Below are 27,581 nucleotides of genomic sequence, written 5' to 3'. Positions count from 1 at the left end.
GCTATGTCCTGACTTGGAATCTTGATATGGAATGACAGGGCTTACGTTTGGGAGAAGTTTTTCAATCACTAACAAGCTTTAGTGTCTGAATGTGAAGTGCATTCTCAACCTTTGGGAAACTGATGAAAAGAGAAATGCTGGCTACCTGACATGTGGTTCTGTTTGAGGAGCTTTTATTTAGCACCTATGATGCACCAGGCTCTTCTATGGAGACAGTGTCTAACACTGGGGAAGGAAGGAGACTGTCTCAATTCTCATACGGACTCTAGCTCCAATTCTGTCATTATCTGGCCCTGTGACCATGGACAAGGCCCCTGTCATATCTTGGCTTCAGTCTCCCATCTGTAAAGGGTTTTGGGCTGGATGGTCTGAAGGTCCTTCCTGTGCTGACATTCCAGAATTCAGGAGTTAGGATGAAGCCCTTGGGCCTCTGGTAGGAAACCCCAAATAAGCATTGTTGTTGCCTTATATGGGAAACCCCTAAGTCACCCACATGTGGGACCTCTTTCCTGAGGTGAGGGACATTCTGAGATGACACAGCTCTGCTCGGAGCCCCTGATAACTGTGTGACTCAGTCCGTGAATCACACAAGGGTTTCCCAAATGGACCCACAGCAAATGCCAAACTTATTGGCATCTCCTTCCACAAGGCCATCAGATTCAACAGTGAATCTGTGCCTCCCAGGAATCTTCCCCGTGTGATGTTTCTGAAGATTAAATAAAGAAAAACACAATTTACCCTCTCCATGCCCTGGATGGATTTCTCCTCATTAGAAGGGAAGAGAATGTAAGCTTGGTGGGGAAGAGCTTTGGGCTGTTTCATTCACTGCTGTTTGCACAGCATCCAGGGCAGAGCCTGGTGCACAGTTGGGTCTCAGTGAGTGCCTGCTGCATAAAGAAGAGTCTTGGCCACCCTGAGGGGGAAGCGTTCTCTGGAGGCAGAAGGCAAGGTCCAGCCCTGTGCCTGGACAAGCCACTCAATCTGTCAGTTCACTCATCTGTGAAACCAAAGGGCTGGGTCAGCTTTGGAAAGACAAGAGCTGTAGAGCCGCAGACTGGGGATGCTGTCTTTCCCATCATTTACAAGCCATGGAGCCTCGAGCAACTACCATGACATCTCCAAGCCTCAACTCATGTGATCTGGAGAAGAGGTGACATCAGATCATGAAAACGAGCAGCCACCCCCACACCTGATTGTTGCTCTAAGAATGGATAATATAATTATTGAGTTATTGTCACACACCAGGGGACGAAGGAGACCCACGCTGTACTCACCATGCACAGACAGCTCAGTGCCTGCTCCAGACTTCAACTCCACGTTGTCAGGGCTCCCTTTCCGGAATTTCACACAGTAGTAAGTGCCGGCATCTTCTGGGGTGATATTACTGATGCGGATGGAAAAGTCCATGTTGTTTCTCTTTGTGATTTCTGAAACTGTTATTACCCGTGGGAAGTGGCCTTCTTTTTGATGGTAGATTAATTCCCGGCCTGGTCCAGCTCCTCTGAACCACTGGATGGGCCCCACAGGGTTCAGGGAGGTCACAGTGCAGTGCAGAGTGGCCGACTCTCCAGCTGCAACTGATATGGACTTGTCAGGCTGAATCATTTGCAGCTCTTCCTCACCAGCCACCCCTGGAAAGGAGCACAAAGCAGTCATTTTTTCACCCTTACGTGATCCTCTGTGTTTCCTCAAGTGTTTATCAATGGCTTTCATTGACTGGGTGCACACCAGGAATAGGCCTTGAGCTCAGCACACTACACGTATTATCTCATTTAACCCTCACAACTGGCCTGTGACATAAGACTGTAATACAAGCGAGAACACTGAGGCACAGAGAGGTTCAATTTCCTTTTCTTTACTTTCTTTTGTTCTTTCTGTTTGCTTTCTTTTCTTTTCTTTTCTTTTCTTTTTTTTTTTTTTAAGACAGGGTCTTGCTCTGTCTGCTGCCCAGGCTGGAGTGCAGTGGTGCAATCACAGCTCACTGTAGCCTCAACCTCCCAGGCTCAAGTGATCCTTTCTCCTTGGCCTCCCAAGTAGCTCGGACCACAGGTGCATTCCACCATACCTGGCCAATTTTTGTACTTTTTCTAGAGACACAGTTTCACCATGTTGCCCAGACTGGTCTCTAACTCTTGGGCTCAAGCAATCCATCTGCCTTGGCCTTTCAAACTGCTGGGATTACAGACGTGAGCCACCGCGCCTGGCCAAGAGGTTCAATTTCAATGTAGAGCTCTGGGTTGAGGACCTGAGTAGAACTCTTGAGCCCTCCTTGGAAGTGCCATGGTTTGCCAAATATGTGCCTCCACTCTGTGGCTACATGGAGTGTTGCACTTTTTGCATCAATGGATTGGGTGGGGCCCTGTGACTTCTTTAGACCCTTGAGTTATGAGCAGAAGTGATGGGTATAATTTGTGGGCTGTGCATTTAACTGCAAGAGCCTCTGTGGATCAATTTCTCCCTTCCAGAGACCCACAAGGCTCTAATGGGGCCTGCTCCATTGCCTGGATGCGTGAATGACCGTTGCATGCAGAACTGCCAATCCACACTGAATATGTAGCTTCCAGTAGAAATACAACATTGTTTTAAGCCCCTTGTAATATTTCACCCATAGCATAATCACATTACCTAAGTTTCCTAATGCTGATGTGACAAATTACCAAAACTTAGTGTCTTGAAAGAAATGTAACATTTTATAGTTCTGGAGGTTAGAAGTCCAAAATAGTGTTATTGGGGTACAATCAAGAAGAAATGATGAAAGTCAAATACACAAAGATAGAGAATAAAACAGTGGTAACTAGGGGTGAACTTGGGGGAGTTGATGGGGAGGTCAAAAGATACAAAATTGCGATAAGTCTGAGGAAGAAGTCCAGAGAATGAATGTGCAATCTAAGGATTTTAGTTAATAATATTGTATTGAATTCAGTATTTTTGCTTAAAAACCACATTTTAGGTGCTGTTGACATACAACACATGCAGCATAACTATGGGAGATGATTGATGTGTCCATTTGCTTAACTTTAATAATCATTTCACTACGTATATGTATATGTATACACATATGAAAGCACCATGTTTTACACCTTCCATGTCTACATTTTTTAAGGCACTTTCAGCAGAGCTATGTGTCTTCTGGAGGCAAAAAAAAAAAAAAAGGTTTTTTGCCTTTCCAAATTCTAGAGTTTTCTCATATTCCTTTCTCACAGTTACATCTTCCCACCACTCTAACCTCTTGCATCTTCACATGCAAACATCCTGGAATACAAGGATGTTTCAATGTCCGTCTCCAAGAATTAATCTCCTTCCTCCTTCTTATAAGCACCCTTGTGATGTATTAGCTCCACCCTGATACTAGACTCAGATATTAAAATCACTGTCTTAAAAATGCTGAGAGGTAAAGGAAACAATGGACCAAGAGCTAAAGGAATATAAATGTCTTAACAAAAGGAGAACGTAAAGAAAGAGAAATTATAGGAAGAAATCAAACAGAAACTTAGGAATTGAAAGTATAATAACTAAAAGTTCACTAGAGGGGTCCCCCAGTGGGTATAAGCAGGTGGAAGAATAATCAGAAAACTGGAAGACAGAATAATTGAAATTATTGAGAGTGAGGTGTGGGTGGAAAATAGAATATAGAGCACAGAATCTAAGGGAATTGTGAGACATTATCAAATGTATCAACATACACCTTACTGGAGTTCCAGGGGGAAAAAAGAGAAAGAGAGAAAGGAATAGAAGATTATTTGAAGACATAGTGGACAAAAACCTTCACAAACTAGATAAAATATAAGAATCTACATATTAAGACGCAGAAGAAATGCAAGTTGAACTCAGAAATAAACTCAGAGACCCACACTAAGACACATTATAACCCAACTATTGAAAACTAAAGTCAAAGAGAGAATCCTTAAAGCAGCAAGACAGAAGTGATTCCTTACATACAAGAGACCCTCAATAAGATTTTCAGCTAAGCTCTTACACAAACCACTGAAGGCCAGAAGATAGAGGGATGGTAAGTTCAAAATGTTGAAAGAGGAAAAATATGTCAATCGTGAATTCTATACCTGGCAAAATGTCCTTCAAATACAAGGAAGAAATTATGATATTCTCAGATAAACAAAAGCTAACAGAGTTCATGACCATTAAACCTTGCCTACAAGAAATGCTAAAGGGAGTGCTTCAGATGGAAATGAAAGGATGCTACATGGCAACTCAAAGTTGTGTGAAGAAATGAAGATGTCCAGTTATGTGTACATTTTTAAAAAATTATTATTCAATATCCCACAAACAAGCTGTGAGCACCCCGCCCAGGTGACCAGGCAACCAGTATTTTAAAGCTGGTCCCTGCCACAATTCCTCTTCTTGTCCTCCTCTACTGTGACCTAGTGATATTGAAACACCCTAGTAAAACCCATCATGGTTTTTGCTTTTGTCCTCCACCTTGACTCCCAGTAAAGGCACTTGCCCAGGGATCCCATCTCTCTTGCCTACCCATCTGCTTGATTGAGCCTGCTCCTTGGGAGCTCCTCCCACATGGCTTCCTGCATGGCCTGCCCTACTTCCTTCCCTAGGAACTGTGAGTATGCCTCTTCATATGAACTTTTCATGGCCATGTTAGAGTGATCTTTTAAGATTCAACCAGCAGGAATCACTCTAACATTTTCAATAGTAATGGCAATGAGGATGGGATCATTCTAAACTCGGGTGGAAAGTTCCTAGGGAATGCCTTTGACTCATGACTTACTGATTTGCTACTCTGATTGGCTCCACAATTTGAGAAGGCTTTCACCCTGATGGCTTTCTTGTGCTATGCTATGTACAGCTTTGTGTTGCCTTTTGGAGTGCTGCCATGGCTCTCCATCCTGAAGCGAGGATCCTGTTCCGGTATCAATAATGACATCCACCTTTCTTCAAGAGCACAAGATGATATAACATTGGTAACACCTCTCCAAAGAAGATTCATGTGATATGCGTATTAACGTCACATAATCCAGCATCTCTAAGTTTTTTCTGGGGTGCTCGTGGCAACATATTCTTCATTTACAAATTTACTGACAAATTAAAATCAACAGGCCCTCCTGTTAGTGTCTTTAAATGAATTAACAAATAAAAATATCTCTTCTCTGTAGAGACTTTGGCTGTGTCTTTCACGCCTCTTAAAGTCTCTAAACTACTCATGATGGCCATACATTTTCTCCAGGGCCTTTGATTCAAATATAATGCCCCTCTCAGCCTTTGCTATACTCCATTACAAGAAGAAATTTCTGGTTATCTATTGGGCTCTCCTGGCTTAGAGTCCAGATCTGGGGAGCATACTTTCCTGTTGTACTCATTAACCATACATTGTCCCAAAGCCAGACTCTGCTTATCTGAAATGGAGCCCATTGGAATCTAAACTTCCATGAAAATACAAAACTAAGATTGTTGCCAGGTAGAGCTGCACACCTTTCTGTTAACAGTTGGCATTGTTATTACTGGGTTTGTTGATGCAATAATCCTCAACCAAACACTAGCTGAGTTCAGCAGCATATTAGAAGGAATATACACAATGAGCAAGTGGGATTTATTCCTGGAATACAAGAATGTTTCAATATTCAAATGACAATGTAATACACCATATTTATAGAAGAAAGAGAAGAAACACATGATTATCTCATTTGATGCAAAATAGCATTTGACAAATGTGGACATCTTTTTGTGACAAAAACCATCAATAATAGGAATATATGAAAATTTCTATAAGATGAAAGTTATATACACATACCTTATTTTATTTTCCCTTATCAGTGGCTAATTTATATTTTATTTACCTATTTATCATGTATATTGATTACTGTCATTATTATGACTTTATTGAAAAAAGAAATCAGTAAGATAATCGCATTTACAATTACTACCAAAAAAGTTAAAATAGCTAGAAACAGATTTACTCAAGGACATGAAAGACCTCCACAAAAAACTATAACACCCTGATGAAAAATAGAATAAAAATAATGGAAAGATATCCATGCTTGTGGATTAGATAATTACTTTTGTTAAAAATATACATACTACCCAAAGAGATTTACAGATTCAATTCATTATTAGTAATATTTCAATGACATTTTCCTCAGAAATGGACAAAACAATCCTCAAGTTCACATTAGTCATAGAAAATTGTGAGTAGAAAAGGCAATCTTGAGCAAAAAGACTGGAGGCATCACATTGCCTGATTTCAAACTTGACTACCATGCCATAGTAATCAAAACAGCATGGCACTGGCATAAAAATAGACACATAGACTAATGGATCAGACCAGAGAGCCCAGATATAAACTCACACATTTACACTCAATTGACCTTTGACAAAAATGTCAAGCAGACACAATTGGGAAAGGTCAGTCTCTTCAAAAAGTGGCGTTGGGAAACCTGGATATCCATCTGTAGAGGAATGAAATTAGACCTTCCTCTCACATGACATACAAAAATCAATTCAAAATGTATTAAAGACTTAAATGTAGGATCTAAAAGTGTAAAAGTACTGGAAGAAAAGTGCCATGACATTGGTGTGGGCAATGAATTTTCAGATATGAGTCCCAAAGCACAGGCAACAAAAGAAAAATAGACAAACGGCATTACAACAAACTAAAAAGCTTCTACACAGCCAAGGAAATAATCAACATAGTGAAAAGACAACCAGCAGAATGGAAGAAGATATTTGCTAGCCATATGTCTGATGAAAAGTCAATATACAAAATATATAAGGAAGTGAAACAACTCAATATTAAGAAAACAACCCAACTAAAATATGGGCCAAAGATCTTAAAAGCCATTTCTCGAAAGAATACATTAAAATGGCCAGCAGACCTATAAAAATACTCAGCTTTACTATTCATCTGGTAAATGCAAATTAAAACCACAGTGAGCTATCATCTCACACTTGTTAAAATGGCTATTATAAAAAAGATGATAACTAGTTTTGGAGAGGATGTGGAGAAAAGGGAAATCTTGCAAATAGTGGGAATGTAAATTAGTAGAGCCATTAGCAAAAACAGTATGGAGGCTCCTCAAAAAATTAAAAATAGAACTATCATATGATCTGTCAATCTCACTATTGGGCGTACATCCAAAGGAAATGACATCAGCATGTCATAGAGATATCTGTGCTCCCATGTCCATTGCAGCATTATTCACAATAGCCAGGATATTAAATCAACCTAGGTGTCCATCAGTGGATAAATAGAGAAAGGAAATGTGGTATATACACAATGGAATTCTAATCAGCCTGACCCAAGAAGGAAATTCTGCCATTTCCAACAATATAAATGATCCTGGAAGATATGCTAAGTAAAATAAGCCAGGCACAGAAAGACAATACTGCATAATGTCCCTCATATGTGGAATTTTAAAAAGTTGAACTCATAGAAGTAGATAGTAGAATATTGGTTACCAGGCACTAGGCAGGGGGTGCATTTGGAGAGATATTGGTCAAAGGATACAAAATTTCAGTTTAGTTAGGAGAAATTAGTTCCACAAATCTATTTTACAATAAGGGGTCTAGAGTTCATAACACAATTTGTAACCTCAAAAATTCTTGAGAGCAGATTTTGAGAGATCTCACCACAGAAATGATACATATACAAGGTAGGTCATATGTTAATTAGCTCAAACTAGGCATTCTGCAATGTACACATATTTCATTAATATGGTATATGTGATAAGTATATATAGTCTGTCAAATAAAAATAAAATATTTTGTTAAAAGTTTCATTGAAATTAGAAACTTGGAGAAATAATGATAAAAAATGAAATCTCCTGTGTGTGCATGTACACTTACTTATATGCATACATGCATATACATATGTATACACACACATATGTATACACACATTTGCAAATATATATACACACATACATATATATGTATATATACATACACATACATATATATGTATATATATATACACACACATATATACATTCACAAATGTATATCAAAGTGTGACCTATTGTGATAGTATATAAGTTTGTTTTGTGTGTTAAATAAAATTACAACACATGTTAAAATCTAATTAAAATATCTGGCCCATAGAAAGTAAAATATTTGGCCCATAGAAAGCATCCAACACATTAATAACAAATTTAGAAGTACATACATCACAGTTGTAACTCTGGTTGTTGCTAACAAGTGTTGTAGGCAACAATCAATTCTATGTTCACTTCTCTGCATTTTCTAATATTTCTGCTAGTAGCATAACACGACTAAAAGAATGAACTTTGGAGCTGGTCGACCTGGACTTGAATCTCAGCTGCTCCACTGACTGAGGTAGGGGACAATGAGTGGACAAGTTCCTCCCTCTGCCTGACTCTTTGTTTGGAAATAGGGGATAATAGTTGCAGCTTTCACACAGGGATGTTGTGAGGATTAGTGGAGCTAAAACAGGCAAAATGCTAATAACTGTGTCTACATGGTAGGAAGAGCTCAATGGTTAAACTCTTACTGCTATCATTTGGGTACAGTGTATGTGTGAGAAAAATAATTTGAAAAGTGAGACCCCTGCCCTCTAGGGCCTGTGAGGTGACATCACAACAGGGCCCAGTGGGGAACTGAGAGGCTGCTGTGCCCAGCCCTGTGGTTCTGGGGTCAGCTCCATGGCCTGAGAAGGGATCAGGACAGGTAACTTGCCTGGGAGCTGTGAGCAGGGCTCTCCCAGGCTGCACCAGGAAAGGCCCTCCAATCCTGCCTGTCCTGGGGAAGGGGAAAGAAATTATCCATGGGAAATTTAAGAGAACCAAAGGAGGTTGTAGTACCTGTTATAGGCTGAATGTGTCCCACAAAATGCATGTGTTGAAGCTCTAATCCCCAGCACCTCTGAATGTTACAGTTTGGGAGATAGGGTCTTTAAGAAGTAATTTAGTTAAATGAGGTCATTGGGGTGGGCCTTAATCCAACATGACTGATATTCTCATAAGAAGAGGAGATGAGGACACAGACACACACAGAGGAAGATCATGTGTTTAAGACACAGAGAGAAAATGGCCCTGTATAAGCCAAGGAGAGAGACTTCAATAGAAACTAACCCTGCTGACACCTTGATCTTGGACTTCAGCCTCCATAACTGCAAGGAAGTAAATGTCTGTAGTTTCAGCTGCCCAGCCTGCAGTTCTTTGTTATGGAAGGCCTAGGAAAGGAATATAGGACCCAGTAAGCAGAAAATGTGGAACTTCTTAAAGAGGAAGAGGTCACAGAGAAATGACTGGTAAGAATCAGGTCACAGGGGAGTGTGGAGCATGGGGAAACAGAGGACAAAGTGAGGAGCACCCTTAGGGAGGATGGTGGCTGAACACTCCCACGATACACTACACCACTGCCCTACTCAAGTGAGCACTATTACAGACTTCATATCCTCAGTTTGGTGAAGAGAGAGGGCTCGGCCTAGAGCCACATAACCCTGTTAGGGTGTCTCTGAGCTTACCCTGTGGACTTGGGCATGTCGCTTGGCCCTAGGGCCTCAGGACTGGTGAGGATTTAAATAATGATTCTTCTCTGTCAATTAAAATATTATCAAAATGTAAGTAATTGTGGTAGTGGTGGTTGAATCATCCTGTGGTTCAATGCCTCTGGTAGCCAGCTGCAGATCCACAGAGAAAGCACTCAGCTCCCTGATTTTCTGCTCTCAGTCAAGTCCTAATCCTTGGCCTTTCTTGGCAGCACTTGTCATTGTCTGGAATCCCTGAAAGTCCAGGGACAGGCCATGCCTCAGTGGGCAGGGAAAAAGATTTTAACCGAAGGCTATGCTCACCTGTGAGTCCCCCCAGCAGTAGTGTCATCAGCAGGAAAGGACAAGGAAGGTGGGTCCAGGAGGTTGGGATGGGCATTCTGGAGAACTTAGGAGCCTGCTCTCTCCAAACATCTGTGCTGAGAAGATGGCAGAGTCTGCTCTGAGGAGAGAAGACAAGCCCTGCCTCCCTCAGTTCAAGAGGAAGTGGCTGTGATGGAGTGAGGCAGTAACCTGCTTCTGGATTGTGAAATAGAAATCAGGCACAGCAACCAGCTACAGTGCAAGCAGTTACGCATGCTCCATTTCAGGAGAATCAGACAGGCTTAGCAGAAATAATGCTTCCTTCCCACCTGGGGTCTGTATTCCTTCCATGGCTCCTAACCCCATCTTTATGTCTTCTTGGTGATTTGCCATTTGGTGCTCTTAAGCCAAGAAGGACCTGTGGTTATGAAATGTTTCCTAAATTTTCCATCTCAAGACCCCAGGATGTAGTTGGCTTGTGGTCTCATTCTACACCAGCCTCAACCAAGTGCTACTCAGTTGGGGCAGGAGGAGGGATCACAGGACCTGCTCAGTGTTGGAGAGGAACAGGTCTGCTCTTGAAATGGTTCCCTACTCCAAACTTTTATAAATATAAATGGCAAAACTTAGCCCAAATTCAGTCTCATGTGGCCCTTAGCACTTTCATGTACCTGCACCCAGCAGAAGGAATTATATCCTGACTTCTTCCAGGAGAGTAAGTGGGCTTAGGATAATAAGGATCTGTTTTGTGGGGTGAGGTGGGGATTATGGGTTATGGAAAGGGGATACGGTTATGATGGGGGAGAATATGGAGGGCAGATTCCTACAGCAGTCACATCAATTTCCATACTCTTTGCTCTGCACACAGAACACCTATTCCATTCATCACTGTATTCAGATGGGAACTGAGGAGGGAGGGAGAATAAATACCCGACTAAGAACATGTGCTAAGGAGTTGGGGAAGTTACTGGTCCTGCCTAGGTTCAGTTTTGCCTTCTAACCTTGGGATAATAAGTCTCACTGCCATGTTTTAGTGAACATCAAAAGAGATAATGACTATACATCTGTGAGATTCAGTAGGTTATTATTGATACTCATGGTGCCAGGTGAAGAGAGAGAACTCAAATATTGCTTTGAAATGCATTCCTACTGCATTCCTAGTTTCCCACTAGTGGCCTTCTCCCATCCTCCCAGGACTTCTGGTACCCAGCTTATATCATGTACTTGGTCTACCTCTGACACTCTGAGATCAATTGCTCCCTCTGGATCCTCTTCACTCTGGTTTTTGTCAATCTGTAGATGAATTCCTTTTCTTACAATCTCCAACCGTGTGACTTTCAACAAGACATTTGACTTCTCTAAGCCTTAACTTAATTACACGTAAATGGAAGTTGTAACCTGCACCTTATAGTGATATGGTAAGAGTAATATAAACCATTCAGAAGGCTTGATTCATATTTACTTATAACCAAAAAATTGTGGCTGTAATTACATTTCTGTACAGGAAGAGTTCACTGCTTCCCTGATATACTTGTGCTTTAGAAAAATTTCCTTGGTAGGAGAAGTGGTTTCTCCTTCATCATCTATGACTAAGAAAGACCTGTCTGGAAACCTCTCCTTCCCATGCTGGGTTTGCAGTCCTTCACCTATCATGAGTAATTGTCAAATGAAATTGTAAAAGTCATCACATTTCCATCCAAATTTCTTTTTCAACGTGGCAGATGCACAGAGGGTGAAATCATCACCTCCTGCCCCACACTTACAGAAATGAAAATAAAAATGATAAAATCATGTTAATTGATGCCAAATTACACTTTAAAACAAGAAACTAGTCTCTATATGACATAAAGGGTAGTAGCTGCTGTGTTTATTGCATATGTCCTGTGCTCCAGATACTGTGCCAAGCATTTTATGTCAGCTACCTCATTAATTCACCACTCTGGCCCCATGAAATTAGCACTACCATTAACCTTTTTTTTTACAGGTGAGGAAACGTTTTTTTTAAATTTTATTATTATTATACTTTAAGTTTTAGGGTACATGTGCACAATGTGCAGGTTAGTTACATATGTATACATGTGCCATGCTGGTGTGCTGCACCCATTAACTCGCCATTTAGCATTAGGTATATCTCCTAATGCTATCCCTCCCCCTTCCCCCCACCCCACAACAGTCCCCAGAGTGTGATGTTCCCCTTCCTGTGTCCATGTGTTCTTATTGTTCAATTCCCACCTATGAGTGAGAACATGTGGTGTTTGGTTTTTTGTTCTTGCGATAGTTTACTGAGAATGATGATTTCCAATTTCATCCATGTCCCTACAAAGGACATGAACTCATCATTTTTTATGGCTGCATAGTATTCCATGGTGTATATGTGCCACATTTTCTTAATCCAGTCTATCATTGTTGGACATTTGGGTTGGTTCCAAGTCTTTGCTATTGTGAATAGTGCTGCAATAAACATATGTGTGCATGTGTCTTTACAGCAGCATGACTTATAGTCCTCTGGGTATATACCCAGTAATGGAATGGCTGGGTCAAATGGTATTTCTAGTTCTAGATGTCTGAGGAATCGCCACACTGACTTCCACAATGCTTGAACTAGTTTACAGTCCCACCAACTGTAAAAGTGTTCCTATTTCTCCACATCCTCTCCAGCACCTGTTGTTTCCTGACTTTTTAATGATCACCATTCTAACTGGTGTGAGATGGTATCTCATTGTGGTTTTGATTTGCACTTGTCTCATAGCCAGTGATGGTGAGCATTTTTTCATGTGTTTTTTGGCTGCATAAATGTCTTCTTTTGAGAAGTGTCTGTTCATATCCTTCACCCACTTTTTGATGGGGTTGTTTGTTTTTTTCTTGTAAATTTGTTGGAGTTCATTGTAGATTCTGGATATTAGCCCTTTGTCAGATGAGTAGGTTGCGAAAATTTTCTCCCGTTTTGTAGGTTGTCTGTTCACTCTGATGGTGGTTTCTTTTGCTGTGCAGAAGCTCTTGAGTTTAATTAGATCCCATTTGTCAATTTTGGCTTTTGTTGCCATTGCTTTTGGTGTTTTAGACATGAAGTCCTTGCCCATGCCTATGTCCTGAATGGTAATGCCTAGGTTTTCTTCTAGGGTTTTTATGGTTTTAGGTCTAACGTTTAAGTCTTTAATCCACCTTGAATTAATTTTTGTATAAGGTGCAAGGAAGGGATTCAGTTTCAGCTTTCTACCTATGGCTAGTCAGTTTTCCCAGCACCATTTATTAAATAGGGAATCCTTTCCTCATTGCTTGTTTTTCTCAGGTTTGTCAAAGATCAGATAGTTGTAGATATGTGGCGTTATTTCTGAGGGCTCTGTTCTGTTCCATTGATCTATATCTCTGTTTTGGTACCAGTACCATGCTGTTTTGGTTACTGTAGCCTTGTAGTATAGTTTGAAGTCAGGTAGTGTGATGTCTCCAGCTTTGTTCTTTTGGCTTAGGATTGACTTGGCGATGCGGGCTCTTTTTTGGTTCCATATGAACTTTAAAGTAGTTTTTTCCAATTCTGTGAAGAAAGTCATTGGTAGCTTGATGGGGATGGCATTGAATCTATAAATTACCTTGGGCAGTATGGCCATTTTCACGATATTGATTCTTCCTACCCATGAGCATGGAATGCTCTTCCATTTCTTTGTATCCTCTTTTATTTCATTGAACAGTGGTTTGTAGTTCTCCTTGAAGAGGTCCTTCACGTCCCTTGTAAGTTGGATTCCTAGGTATTTTATTCTCTTTGAAGCAATTGTGAATGGGAGTTCACTCATGATTTGGCTCTCTGTTTGTCTGTTATTGGTGTATAAGAATGCTTGTGATTTTTGTACATTGATTTTATATCCTGAGACTTTGCTGAAGTTGCTTATCAGCTTAAGGAGATTTTGGGCTGAGACAATGGGGTTTTCTAGATATACAATCATGTAGTCTGCAAATAGGGACAATTTGACTTCCTCTTTTCCTAATTGAATACCCTTTATTTCCTTCTCCTGCCTAATTGCCCTGGCCAGAACTTCCAACACTACGTTGAATAGGAGTGGTGAGAGAGGGCATCCCTGTCTTGTGCCAGTTTTCAAAGGGAATGCTTCCAGTTTTTGCCCATTCAATATGATATTGGCTGTGGGTTTGTCATAGATAGCTCTTATTATTTTGAGATACATCCCATCAATACCTAATTTATTGAGAGTTTTTAGCATGAAGGGTTGTTGAATTTTGTCAAAGGCCTTTTCTGCATCTATTGAGATAATCGTGTGGTTTTTGTCTTTGGTTCTGTTTATATGCTGGAATACATTTATTGATTTGCGTGTATTGAACCAGCCTTGCATCCCAGGGATGAAGCCCACTTGACCATGGTGGAAAAGCTTTTTGATGGCTGCTGGATTCGGTTTGCCAGTATTTTATTGAGAATTTTTGCATCAATGTTCATCAAAGATGTTGGTCTAAAATTCTCTTTTTTTGTTGTGTCTCTGCCCGGCTTTGGTATCAGGATGATGCTGGCCTCATAAAATGAGTTAGGGAGGATTCCCTCTTTTTCTATTGATTGGAATAGTTTCAGAAGGAATGGTACCAGTTCCTCCTTGTACCTCTGGTAGAATTTGGCTCTGAATCCATCTGGTCCTGGACTCTTTTTGGTTGGTAAGCTATTGATTATTGCCACAATTTCAGCTCCTGTTATTGGTCTATTCAGAGATTCAACTTCTTCCTGGTTTAGTCTTGGGAGAGTGTTTGTGTCAAGGAATTTATCCATTTCTTCTAGATTTTCCAGTTTATTTGCGTAGAGGTGTTTGTAGTATTCTCTGATGGTAGTTTGTATTTCTGTGGGATCGGTGGTGATATCCCCTTTATCATTTTTTATTGCATCTATTTGATTCTTCTCTCTTTTTTTCTTTATTAATCTTGCTAGCGGTCTATCAATTTTGTTGATCCTTTCAAAAAACCAGCTCCTGGATTCATTTATTTTTTGAAGGATTTTTTGTGTCTCTATTTCCTTCAGTTCTGCTCTGATTTTAGTTATTTCTTGCCTTCTGCTAGCTTTTGAATGTGTTTGCTCTTTCTTTTCTAGTTCTTTTAATTGTGATGTTAGGGTGTCAATTTTGGATCTTTCCTGCTTTCTCTTGTGGGCATTTAGTGCTATAAATTTCCCTCTACACACTGCTTTGAATGCATCCCAGAGATTCTGGTATGTTGTGTCTTGGTTCTCGTTGGTTTCAAAGAACATCTTTATTTCTGTCTTCATTTCGTTATGTACCCAGTAGTCATTCAGGAGCAGGTTGTTCAGTTTCCATGTAGTCGAGCGGTTTTGAGTGAGATTCTTAATCCTGAGTTCTAGCTTGATTGCACTGTGATCTGAGAGACAGTTTGTTACAATTTCTGTTCTTTTACATTTATTGAGGAGAGCTTTACTTCCAAGTATATGGTCAATTTTGGAATAGGTGTGGTGTGGTGCTGAAAAAAATGTATATTCTGTTGATTTGGGGTGGAGAGTTCTGTAGATGTCTATTAGGTCCGCTTGGTGCAGAGCTGAGTTCAATTCCTGGGTATCCTTGTTGACTTTCTGTCTCGTTGATCTGTCTAATGTTGATAGTGGGGTGTTAAAGTCTCCCATTATTAATGTGTGGGAGTCTAAGTCTCTTTGTAGGTCACTCAGGACTTGCTTTATGAATCTGGGTGCTCCTGTATTGGGTGCATATATATTTAGGATAGTTAGCTCTTCTTGTTGAATTAATCCCTTTACCATTATGTAATGGCCTTCTTTGTCTCCTTTGATCTTTGTTGGTTTAAAGTCTGTTTTATCAGAGACTAGGATTGCAACCCCTGCCTTTTTTTGTTTTCCATTTGCTTGGTAGATCTTCCTCCATCCTTTTATTTTGAGCCTATGTGTGTCTCTGCACGTGAGATGGGTTTCCTGAATACAGCACACTGATGGGTCTTGAGTCTTTATCCAATTTGCCAGTCTGTGTCTTTTAATTGGAGCATTTAGTCCATTTACATTTAAAGTTAATATTGTTATATGTGAATTTGATCCTGTCATTATGATGTTAGCTGGATATTTTGCTCATTAGTTGATGCAGTCTCTTCCTAGTCTCGATGTTCTTTACATTTCGGTATGATTTTGCAGTGGCTGGTACCGGTTGTGCCTTTCCATGTTTAGCGCTTCCTTCAGGAGCTCTTTTAGGGCAGGCCTGGTGGTGACAAAATCTCTCAGCATTTGCTTGTCTGTAAAGTATTTTATTTCTCCTTCACTTATGAAGCTTAGTTTGGCAGGATATGAAATTCTGGGTTGAAAATTCTTTTCTTTAAGAAGGTTGAATATTGGCCCCCACTCTCTTCTGGCTTGTAGGGTTTCTGCCGAGAGATCCGCTGTTAGTCTGATGGGCTTCCCTTTGATGGTAACCCGACCTTTCTCTCTGGCTGCCTTTAACATTTTTTCCTTCATTTCAACTTTGGTGAATCTGACAATTATGTGTCTTGGAGTTGCTCTTCTCGAGGAGTATCTTTGTGGCGTTCTCTGTATTTCCTGAATCTGAATGTTGGCCTGCCTTGCTAGATTGGGGAAGTTCTCCTGGATAATATTCTGCAGAGTGTTTTCCAACTTGGTTCCATTCTCCCCGTCACTTTCAGGTACACCAATCAGACGTAGATTTGGTCTTTTCACATAGTCCCACATTTCTTGGAGGCTTTGCTCGTTTCTTTTTATTCTTTTTTCTCTAAACTTCCCTTCTCGCTTCATTTCATTCATTTCATCTTCCAGGGCTGATACCCTTTCTTCCATTTGATCGCATCGGCTCCTGAGGCTTCTGCATTCTTCACGTAGTTCTTGAGCCTTGGTTTTCAGCTCCATCAGCTCCTTTAAGCACTTCTCTGTATTGGTTATTCTAGTTATACATTCTTCTAAATTTTTTTCAAAGTTTTCAACTTCTTTGCCTTTGGTTTGAATATCCTCCCATAGCTCGGAGTAATTTGATCGTCTGAAGCCTTCTTCTCTCAGCTCGTCAAAGTCATTCTCCGTCCAGCTTTGTTCCGTTGCTGGTGAGGAACTGCGTTCCTTTGGAGGAGGAGAGGTACTCTGGTTTTTAGAGTTTCCAGTTTTTCTGCTCTGTTTTTTCCCCATCTTTGTGGTTTTATCTACTTTTGGTCTTTGATGATGGTGATGTACAGATGGGTTTTTGGTGTGGATGTCCTTTCTGTTAGTTTTCCTTCTAACAGACAGAACCCTCAGCTGCAGGTCTGTTGGAGTACCTGGCCGGCCGTGTGAGGTGTCAGTCTGCCCCTGCTTGGGGGTGCCTCCCAGTTAGGCTGCTCGGGGGTCAGGAGTCAGGGACCCACTTGAGGAGGCAGTCAGCCCATTCTCAGATCTCCAGCTGCGTGCTGGGAGAACCACTGCTCTCCTCACAGCTGTCAGACAGGGACATTTAAGTCTGCAGAGGTTACTGCTGTCTTTTTGTTTGTCTGTGTCCTGCCCCCAGAGGTGGAGCCTACAGAGGCAGGCAGGCCTCCTTGAGCTGTGGTGGGCTCCACCCAGTTCAAGCTTCCAGGCTGCTTTGTTTACCTAAGCGAGCCTGGGCAATGGCGGGCGCCTCTCCCCCAGCCTGGCTGCCGACTTGCTGTTTGATCTCAGACTGCTGTGCTAGCAATCAGCGAGACTCTGTGGGCGTAGGACCCTCTGAGCCAGGTGCGCGCTATACTCTCCTTGGGCACCGTTTCCTAAGCCCGTTGGAAAAGCACAGTATTCGGGTGGGAGTGGCCCGATTTTCCAGGTGCCGTCTGTCACCCCTAGAAGGGGAACTCCCTGACCCCTTGCGCTTCCCGAGTGAGGCAATGCCTCGCCCCTGCTTCGGCTGGCGCACGGTGCACTCACCCACTGACCTGCGCCCACTGTCTGGCACTCCCTAGTGAGATGAACACAGTACCTCAGATGGAAATGCAGAAATCACCCGTCTTCTGCGTCGCTCGCGCTGGGAGCTGTAGACCGGAGCTGTTCCTATTCGGCCATCTTGGCTCCTCCCTGGCTTCTTTTTATTTATGCAAAGTTCACAGCCTGCTTGAATTCGTCCCCTGAAAATGGGCCTTTCTTTTCTACCACATGGCCAGGCTGCAAATTTTCCAAGCTTTTATGCTCTGCTTCCCTTTTAAATATAAGTTCCAGTTTCAAGTCAACTCTGTACTTATGCATATGAATTAGGCTGTTAGAAGCAGCTAGGTAACTTCTTCTTTTTTGTGTGTGATATAAAGTCTCACTCTGTCACCCAGGCTGGAGTGCAGTGGTGCAATCTCAGCTCACTGCAACTTCCATTTCCCAGGTTCAAGCGTGTCTCCTGCCTCAGCCTCCCGAGTAGCTGGGACTACAGGTGTGTGCCATGCACCACCACACCTGGCTAATTTTTTTTTTTTGTATTTTTAGTAGAAATGGGGTTTCACCATATTGGCCAGGCTGGTCTCAAACTCCTAACCTCGTGATTTCCCCGCCTTGGCCTCCCAAAGTGTTGGGATTACAGGCATGAGCCACTGTGCCAGGTCCCAGGAAATTTCTTGAATGCTTTGCTGCTTAGAAATTTCTTCCAGCAGATACTCTAAATTGTCACTCCCAAGTTCAATGTTTCACAGAACCCCAGGGCAGGGGCACAATGCCTCCAAGCTCTTTGCCAAGACTTAACAAAACCAATCTTTGCTCCAGTTGCCAGGAAGTTCATCATTTCCATCTGAGACCTCCTCAGCCTGGACTTCATGGTCCATACTACTCTCAGCATTTTGGTCACAATTCAAGAAATCTCTAGGAAGTTCCCGGCTTTCTGTCATCTTCCTGTCTTCTAAGCCCTCTACACTTATTCAACCTCTGCTCATTATCCAGTTCCAAAGCCACTTCCACATTTTCAGGTAACTTTATAGCAATGCCCCACTCCTCAGTATCAATTTTTTGCATTAGTTCATTCTCACACTGCTATAAAGAAATACTTGAGACTGGGTAATTTATAAAGAAAAGAGATTTAATTGGCTCATGGTTTCACAGGCTGTATAGGAAGCATGATGCTGGCATACACCTGGCTTCTGGAAGGTCTCAGGAAACTTACAGTAAGGGTGGAAGGCAAAGTGGATGGGGACTTATCTTACATGGCTGGAGCATGAGGGATAGAGAGGGTGGAGATGTTACACACTTTTAAACAACCAGATTTCACAAGAACTCACTCACTATTATGAGAATAGCACCAAGAGGGAAACCTGTCCCCACGATCCAATCACTTCCTAGCAGTCCCCATCTCCAACACTGGGGATTACAATTTGACGTGAGATTTTGGTGAGGAAACAGATCCAAACCGTATCAATTGAGTAGCTGACTGTATATAAATGAGTAGTAAGTTAGTGAGGTGGCTCCTCATGCAGGGACAATCTCCTAGAACCCAGCACAAAGAGACACACCCAAACAAATTAATGACAGTAGGTATAAATATAGCAATGGTAAAAGCTATAACACAAAATAGTTTGAAAATGTTGCAATAGAAATACTATCTTAAGAAGCATAGTTTAAGCTAAAAAGCACAAATGGTTGAAAGAGAAATGTTTCCTTTTATGAAAGTAACAACTAACCTGAAAGATGAGTCACAAAATATTACGCCTCCAAAAATTATAATTTGAAATATATGACTCAAATATTGATAGAATAATTTCCATACTTTGGCAGAATCCCTGCTTAAAGCAGCAAGATGACTTCCTGTGAACTCCAATCCTTCAATGAAGATCTATTAGATGCATAGATACAATTTGAGTGAAAAATTCTGTGGAAATCATGTGGAGAATTGAGTTTCAAATTTAGGTTGACTTTGTGCCGTACAGATACAGCCTGAATGTTTGAGAAAACCAGGAGCCTGGGGAACCATGAGCTAAAATTGTCTTTCTGCCAAGTTTAGCCCCTGCACTCATGACACAAGGTGCAGATAATGAGATAAGGCTGTGGGACAAGTGAGGAGTCAGTGGATGTTTGAGGAGAGCAAAGATTAAACTTGTGGGCTTAGGAATCAGAATTTCTAGATTTGAATTTAGTTCTATCAGTTCTAGCTGTGTGACCTAGGGGAACCTGTTTAACATCTCTGTTTCTTGAGTTCTCTCAAATATAAAATGGAAATAATCATATAAACTTCAGAGGTTTGTTATGGTCATAAAATGGATTAATATATGCAAATTCCTTAATAATTGCTGACTATGATCCAAAAGTTAGATGTTATTGTTATTAGGTGGTGTTTTGGCAATACTAATACCTTTAAAAAACAGACTCTCTGTCCTCGAGGATTTACGATGCAGTGCAACAACCCTGGCCAATGGCTGGCGGATGTGCAGGTACAACCACATGATGAGTGTGGGTCGTGTGTCCAGCCCTATAATCAAGAAGTTATTACTAGCACCAGGGTCATGGTACAAGCATGGCCTCGGAAAATCACTATGACTAAAGAAAGGCAAATCCTGGTAAGAGTCTGCACAGATGCTCATGGAAAGTGTGCTCCAAATCTTGTCTCCTGCTGGGATGGGGGAGAAGAAAATGTTCCCAAATGGAAATCCATAGATACGGGTGAGATGGGCTGAGAGGGTGAGGAGACGTTACATGTAAATACACCTGTGTAGAACAGGCTGCACTCACCTGTAAGTCCCAATAGCATAAAGAGGCAAGGGTTGTCCAGGTGGGCTGGAAGACAGGTATGGCCATTGCCTGCTCTGTTCAAAGTTTATCATGGAGAGACCCCAGCCTCTGAGCTCTGCAGGGAAGGAGAAGCCCCACCTGCCATGATGTCTGAGGAGGGAATTTGCTGTGGAAGGAAAAGGCCACGAGACTGGCACGGTCTCATAGTAAAAGAAGAAGCAGGCACAGTTGCCACCCCTGGGAAGTTGCTGATATCCACCTTGGGGTTCACATGCCTGGGAGCCTTGGACAGTAGTGGAGAGAGTTTGACTGCTCTGGGCCTGCTCTCTGTCCCAGAGGCACTCACTTCATGCCCGGGTTCCCTTGGCCCTTCCTCAGTTGACAGCCCTGATCCACAGGGCCCTGTAGCTAAGGACTGAGTTTGGATTTTCAGAGACTGTAATTCTGGGTGTGGAAAGTTTGAGGTCTTGTTACTGTAGCAGCCTTTGAGGATGGAACCAAAACTCCTGGATGTCCCCTGCAAAAAGTCCCTAGAGCCAACATCAAGTAACAAGCTGAGCAAATAAGAATGGCAACTCTTCTTAGGTCTGTCAGAGAAATGAGGTCACAGAGCAGACCATTTCTCCAAAACTGGAAGTTAGACAAAATGATATAGAGAATTACAACTTCCTGAAGCCAAAACCTCCATGGTAACCAGTGCCAGGATAGGAAAACCTGCACTGTAATTGAAGAATTGCTAGAGGCTTGGTGTGGGCCAGTCTGAGAAACAGATTCCAGGAGGACCCAATCACAGGGAACTCCAACCCTGTTGTGAGTTTTACCTTCAGGAGCTTGATTAGGTCCTCAGAGTGAATATGAGAGAAATATTCCCTTGTGCTTCCTGGGGGGTGGGGAGGGGAAAGCGAATCATTCTGAAATACACCAGAGCCTTCTTTCTTCTTACCAAGCCCAACTCTCAGGAGAAACTATTTTACCAGAGCCTAATCTGCTGGGCTTTGATCAGAGCCTAACCTACCTGGGGAAGGCAAGCACCCAACTCCAGCCCCATTTAGCCATCCTGTCTCACCGTAGGGCAAAAAACTGAGAGGCAATTGTGAAGTCCACAGGCCGGGGCACAGGCTCACACAAGACTGCAACCTCATGTAACTGGTGATGAGTCCACGTGACATTTTCGGGAAACAAATAATTGAAAGAGAGATTGGACAACCACAGTGAAAATGCAGTGAATAAATGAGCAGTGAAAATGCTGGAGGTAAAGTTCAAATTGAATGTCAGTGGAGTTATAGAAGCATAAATAGCTGGTGGAGGCAACATAGACCCTGGTAGTGTTTGAGAAACTTTAGATAGGCAGCCCGCAGGACTTAGAGAAGGTGAATTTAACAGATATGGGATGGGGTGCTGACAAATAGGGTGAAGGTATGCCTGAGAATATGACAACAGCAAAAATCTTCACGTGAAAGGAACTTTTGCAGAGATTTCACTACACTGAAAGTGCAAATGATAAGGTGCTGGAAACAAATCCAAACTTAGAGAGGAAGTTGGTAAGCACTCTTTCAACTACTCTTGAAACATTTTTACAAAGAAATAAAATGCTTGAACACTCGATGTTTCCAATGTTTTGAATTACAGTGTACTAATAAATATTCATTTATTATTTTTTATTGCCCTCTACATTTGTAACTGATAGTATGAGAGTTTCCAATATTTTGACAAAAAATTGTAAAGGTCACAAAATGATCATTGTTTTTCTGATTGGATGTGGAGATTGCTTTCCTGGATTTCTGGCCACACAGTCATTCTTGCAATCCTGCACTGCCACGAAAAGGGAGGGCTGCCTGTGTTCAGTATAATGCTTATGGTAATAAATGCTAAATAAAAATTAATCAAGATAAGAGAAATTAGAATGCCAGGGTAGACAGGAGAATTGATATTATGTACAAGGTGGTTTGCAAAAGTGCCTTTAATAAAGTGACATTGAGCAGAGGCTTGAAGGAGGGATGAAGGGAGCCATGCAGCTGTGTTGGGGAAGAAGCAGAGGAGTGATACAATTTGACTTTTCCAAAAATCACTGTAGCTGAAAAATGAAAGCCAACAGAGGCTACAAAAGTGTTCCTGGAAGAGATGATGCTGGCCAGGACAGGGAGGGATGGTGGAGGTGAGAAGTGTGCAGGTTAGGGATGGAACTCAGTACTGTCCTGCAGCAGGCTTGGACTGGCCCCTGAAAGCCAACCGTTAAATTTCAGGAATTTTGCAGTCCAGTTGTTAAACTTCTGGTAGCTTGAAACTGGCCATGTTGGGGGTGATTACACCACCGAAATTGTCAAGTACAACAAATCAGCTTTTTTTTTTCCTTTAAGAGAGTCCATTTTTAAACACTTACCATCTCATGAGTGGACGTAAGTATTTTGAAGGCAGAATTGAATATGGGGTGTAAAGAGACATCAGGGAGGACTCCAGGAGTCAAGGAGGCTTTTGGACTGTGGCAGCATTTCCGCCATGAGCAGCAGGGCTGGGAAGCCTGCAGGATGCTAGAACTAGTGTTCCCATCACAGAGAGAGTAGGGAGAGCTTCTTTGTTTCTGAGTGTGAGGAGTAGGATCCTTAGACAAAGAGGAAGGATAATCTTTTTATTTTCTTAAAACCACTTTGGGAGTGCATTTGTATTCAAGAGGCAATAGAGAACCTCAACAAGGCTGGGAGTTGGGGTAGGCAGGAATCTGGAAGGCAGGATAACTCTTGAGAGCCTGGAGAGTGTCTGTGGTTTATAGTCAGTCTCAAGGCGATGGATGAGAGGAGTCCTTGTGTGTTTAGATTTGGCGTGTTTCTCACATTCTAGGGAGGTGCCATAAGTCAGTGCCCAAAGCCCAATCCCATGGCCCCTGCTCAGGACCATGAATGAAGACCTTGCTCTGGGGCATCAAGATCTGTGTGAAGGAGCAACAGGAGCCTGTGGGCAGGCAGATGTCTTGGGAGGGGAGGCTTTTGGAGCCAAGTCTAGAGAAGCTTCTCACTGGCTCATTCTCTCAAGCTGAGTCTCTCAGGAAAGGAAGCAGGCAGCAGAGATGAGGGTCCCACGTGGCAGGGGAGGAAGGAAGGATCTGTGGGAAAACACATCCACATTTAGTCATCTGCTCATCTTTCAAGAAATGTTTCCTGAGAGTCTGTTATGTTCTCGGGGCTGGTCTCCTGGGATGCCTGTCGCTGGTGGACAGGCAGTCCTGAGATAGAACTCTGCCTGCTCAGCCAAGCTGCCAAGTCCTGACGCCCTTTCTGATATTCCTTCCACTCAGACACACGGAGGGTCAGAGCACAAACAGCCTTCAGAGCTTCCCATTTGGGTTTCTCAACATTAGTCTACAATGTGGATTCCTCTGACCCCATGGAGTCCCAGCATTCAAATAATCTACAGATAGCCTGCAAGGGACCACCCACTCATCACTGCCTCCAAGAAACTCCTAGGGCACTGTGGACAGCTTTGAACACATTTCAAGCAATTTCACTTTGTACACCACCCACATAATTTCTGTGGGTTGGGAGCCTCTTAAAGAGCTCCCCAAGACTTCCGAGGGTGCGGAGGGAGCTTAACCCCACGGACCCTGGTGCTGCTTGGCATGTGGGCTGGGCCTTGCTGTTGGCCTTGCCCTTCTGGGGCAGCCCTTGGTCTGTCCTCCCTTCCCTGTACTTACAGTCAGGTCTTCTGCTTCCAGGGGACGTAGATGGGGCCCAGGAGGACAGCTATGAGGAGCAGCGCAGTAAGAGATGATGCTGGGCCTGGAAATCAGGGAAGAGGAGGGGCTACGAGAGAGGCCACTTGGGAGGCCATTGTAGGGGCCTCCACTTACCCCATCTGAGGCTGCCTGGGCCCATCTATGCCCCGCCTTTGAACCTGCATCCTGCCCTGGCTATCCTTACTCCAGCACAAGGCAGAAGCCACAGAAAGAGGTTCCCCATTTTCACTCATCCTGTCCCAGGTTGCCAGCTTATTCTCCTGGAGGGAAGAGGTGGAGGGGGCGTGTACTCAGGTATTCATACATGTGGCAATGGTGTTCCTCACTTGACCCTCACAAGCCTATGGGAGCAGGGATTATCATTCCATTCTGATAGGGAAACTGAGGCCCATGGATTTTAGGGAGGGTCACAAGGTTACTTGCATTCAAATCTAAAGAAGCTCATCACTAGTGTTCCTTAGGATGATCCCTGAGACCGTGTCCTTTGGGACAAAACAAGTCCAACTTCCCAGGGACATTTTAATGACTATAAAAGGGTAGGCAGGTGGCTTGAGGATGGCTTCACAATGAGAGTTGCAGGTTCCTTGCTTAGCCCCAGAAGTAAGGGGAGGACTCCGTGTTCTCAGAACCTGGAGGAGCTGTGGAGCGCTGGACATAATGAAACCTTCTGGCTAGAAAACACCCTGGTGAGTCACGGAAATGGGTCTCATGCTTGGGAGGGCCTCAGACGTCACCTAGGCCAGGTGTTGTCTGGCCTAGGTGACCCCTGTACACTGGCCTGTACACTCACCCTAGTACAGGTGTCATCTGATATCTTTCTGTTAGTTGGGCACACTCAGTTACGGGGAAGCCCATGTTTGGATGCTGCATTTTTAACACGAGCAGTTCGGGCTTTTAAAATCAACATTTTTAACATGAGCAGTTTGGGCCATTAAGATATTACTGTATATTTTAAATAAATAAAATGGTGCTGGTGGGTCCTTAAGGAAGAAATGGAGAACTCAGCATCTGTGGCTGCTGGGGTGTTGGAGGCCGGCAGTTTTCAGCTGGGTGGCTCTCTGGGACTTCTTGTCCCTTGAGGAAAGCTGCACTGCCCAAGTTCACTCCTCCTTCTAAGGGACAGCCCACAAGAAAGATTGGCTGAATTGAAAATAGGAAGGCCACACTTCTCTCCTCAATTAAAAAACACTACACGACCCTCTCAGCCCTTGGGATCCTCTGCAGGAGCAGCTGGGTCTTTGTCCTACCCGCACTGTAGCTCAGCACCTCGCTCCTCCTACAGTCCTGCCTCCCCATTTCCTGAGGCATGTTGACCCTACAGCTCTTCAGGATGCTTCCTGCATTCCTGTATCCATCTCTAGTCTGCCTTACAGAGAAACTGACCTTGGTAAGTTGTCTGGAAAACTGACTCTAAAATATAAATTTGAAGCCTGAATACTCATCAGCTCGCAATGAGGACCTCAGGGCTGGCAGTGAGTGGGGCTGTGCACCATGGCTGGGATGCAATTGATAAAACTTTCACTGGCAGTAAGCTGGGATGGTGTAACCACAGGCAGGAAATTCCTTGGCATCAGGCTTTTGAAACAAATTGGGAAATGGTAGTTATAAGGACTAAGTTGTTCCATGGCTATCACTGGGCATCTTTTTTTTCGGGAAAGAAAAAAAAATGAGAAGCTAAGAGTGATTGATTATGAGTTAAGGTTCAGCGTGAAAGCAAGAGGACTTCTTGGCAGCACTGCACTTTCTTATCTCTTGTGGCTAGAGGGCAGAAAGAATAGAGGTTTGGGCCCTGGACATCATTAAAAGAGTAGCAGAATCACAGAGGAGGATGAATCTCAGCTTCAAAGGTTGCTATGCTGGGATAGGGCCCTGATGGGGAAGTTGTGGGACCCTGAGATGTGGGAGTGGACATCTGGGTCAAAGCCCTCAAAGATCTTCAGTTGACTTAGGGGTTGCTGGGTACAATTGCAGCAGCATAGCTACTTATCTCTATAGAATATCTTCCCCAAATCAAATAAAAAATGAAAACAAAAAAGTAAGTTCTGCACAAACATGGCTCTCAGTATTACTTGAAAACAGAAAGCCAAACTGCAAAATGACTGTGAGTCAAAAGAGAACACTCACCTAACCCTAGTGTACAGTCTCTTACCAGGCTCCCATGCCACTGCTGCAGCACTTATGTAACCACAAGGCAGCTTGCACTTTACCTGCCAGCCTAGACAACTTAAAATGCATTTCCAGCCTTAGTACCTGAGCAAAGATGCTACATCTGGCAAACAGAAAGCACCCAAAAATGGCAGCCCTGGTCCTGGTCCAAGCCAGTGGGTGTATGAATAACTGAAAAGCAAATGCAATCCAGTCTTGATGGTGCAGTTTTACCGCCCTGAGAAGTAAAACTATGAACCCTAGAAACATCACAAGGAACAGGAATAGGAGAAATTCCAAGGTGGGAGAGGAAGAAGGGAGACTGACTAGGGACCTCAGGACTGAGGGGCAGCCCTGCAGCCAGGCACCTGGGACCCACCCCCCCAACACCAGCCCCAGCCATAAATGGAGGCAAAGGAATGACATAGAAAAGAGCGAAAGCCTCAAGTCAATTAAATCACCAATTCAAGAAACTAGAAAAAGTAGAGCAAAATAAACTCAAAGCAAGCAGGGGACAGGAATTAATAAAAAGAAGAGTGCAAAAAATGAATAAACTGAAAACAGAAAAAAAATTTAAAAACTCATGGAAACAAAGTGGTCCTTTGAAAAGATCAATAAAATGGAAAAAACTATGGCAAGGCTGATGAAGAAGAAAACAGAAATGGCATATTTTCGATATGAGGTTGAAACAGGGGATATCGCCATAGACCCTTCAGACACCAAAAAGATAATAAGGAGATATTATGAACAACTCTACACACAAAAATATGACAACTTAGATAAAATGGACACAAAATTCTTCAAAAAGCACAAGTTACTGGAACTCACTCAATATGAAATGAATAATATGAGTAACCTTAAACTATTGAGGAATTGAATCTATAATTTTAAAACACCCCCAAAAATTCTTGAGGCCCAAGTGTTTCAGAGAAAAATACTGCAAAGCATTTAAATATGAATTAAAACCAAATTTAGTGCACAGAAAGAGGGTCATAAAAGAAATTTGAGGAAAATTTGAATGTATACTCCATTTTAGATGATATAAGGGAATTGTTTTAATAATTTTATGAAATTTAGTGATTAAAAATTTGAAATTGTATTAACTGTAATAATGATACTGGTTTTGTAAAGCTGTCTTTAGTCATAAGATCACCCAACTATGGATTCCATTTGCAACTGCGTGTACATGCATGACTGAGTTAGCTGTAGACATGATCACACGCCTTCCATACATCTCTGATTACAGAAGACATTGTTTGCCCTCCATTTCCTATATTTACTCTTCCAAC

The 27,581-nt window shown here is 42.5% G+C and overlaps 1 protein-coding gene across 2 annotated transcripts in view; it reads right to left on the bottom strand.

The window, feature by feature from the left end:
- Positions 1–27,581, bottom strand: part of LOC100458517 (signal-regulatory protein gamma) — a 60,383-nt gene that overhangs the window by 8,705 nt on the left and 24,097 nt on the right. Inside the window, exons 1-2 of one of the 2 annotated variants that reach the window (XM_054541703.2) lie at positions 9,779–9,980; positions 1,275–1,631 (exon numbers count right to left, since the gene is read on the bottom strand). In XM_054541703.2, coding sequence (XP_054397678.1) covers positions 1,275–1,631; positions 9,779–9,854 — 433 coding nt within the window. In that variant the 5' untranslated portion in view covers positions 9,855–9,980. Of the gene's footprint in view, positions 1–1,274; positions 1,632–9,778; positions 23,518–24,105; positions 24,191–27,581 lie in introns of those variants that run through there. The other variant, XM_024238995.3, reaches the window with a different exon arrangement.

The sequence above is a fragment of the Pongo abelii genome, chromosome 21 (genome assembly GCF_028885655.2).
Source record: "Pongo abelii isolate AG06213 chromosome 21, NHGRI_mPonAbe1-v2.0_pri, whole genome shotgun sequence".
Lineage (NCBI taxonomy): Eukaryota > Metazoa > Chordata > Mammalia > Primates > Hominidae > Pongo > Pongo abelii.
This window is presented reverse-complemented; position numbering and strand designations above follow the sequence as displayed.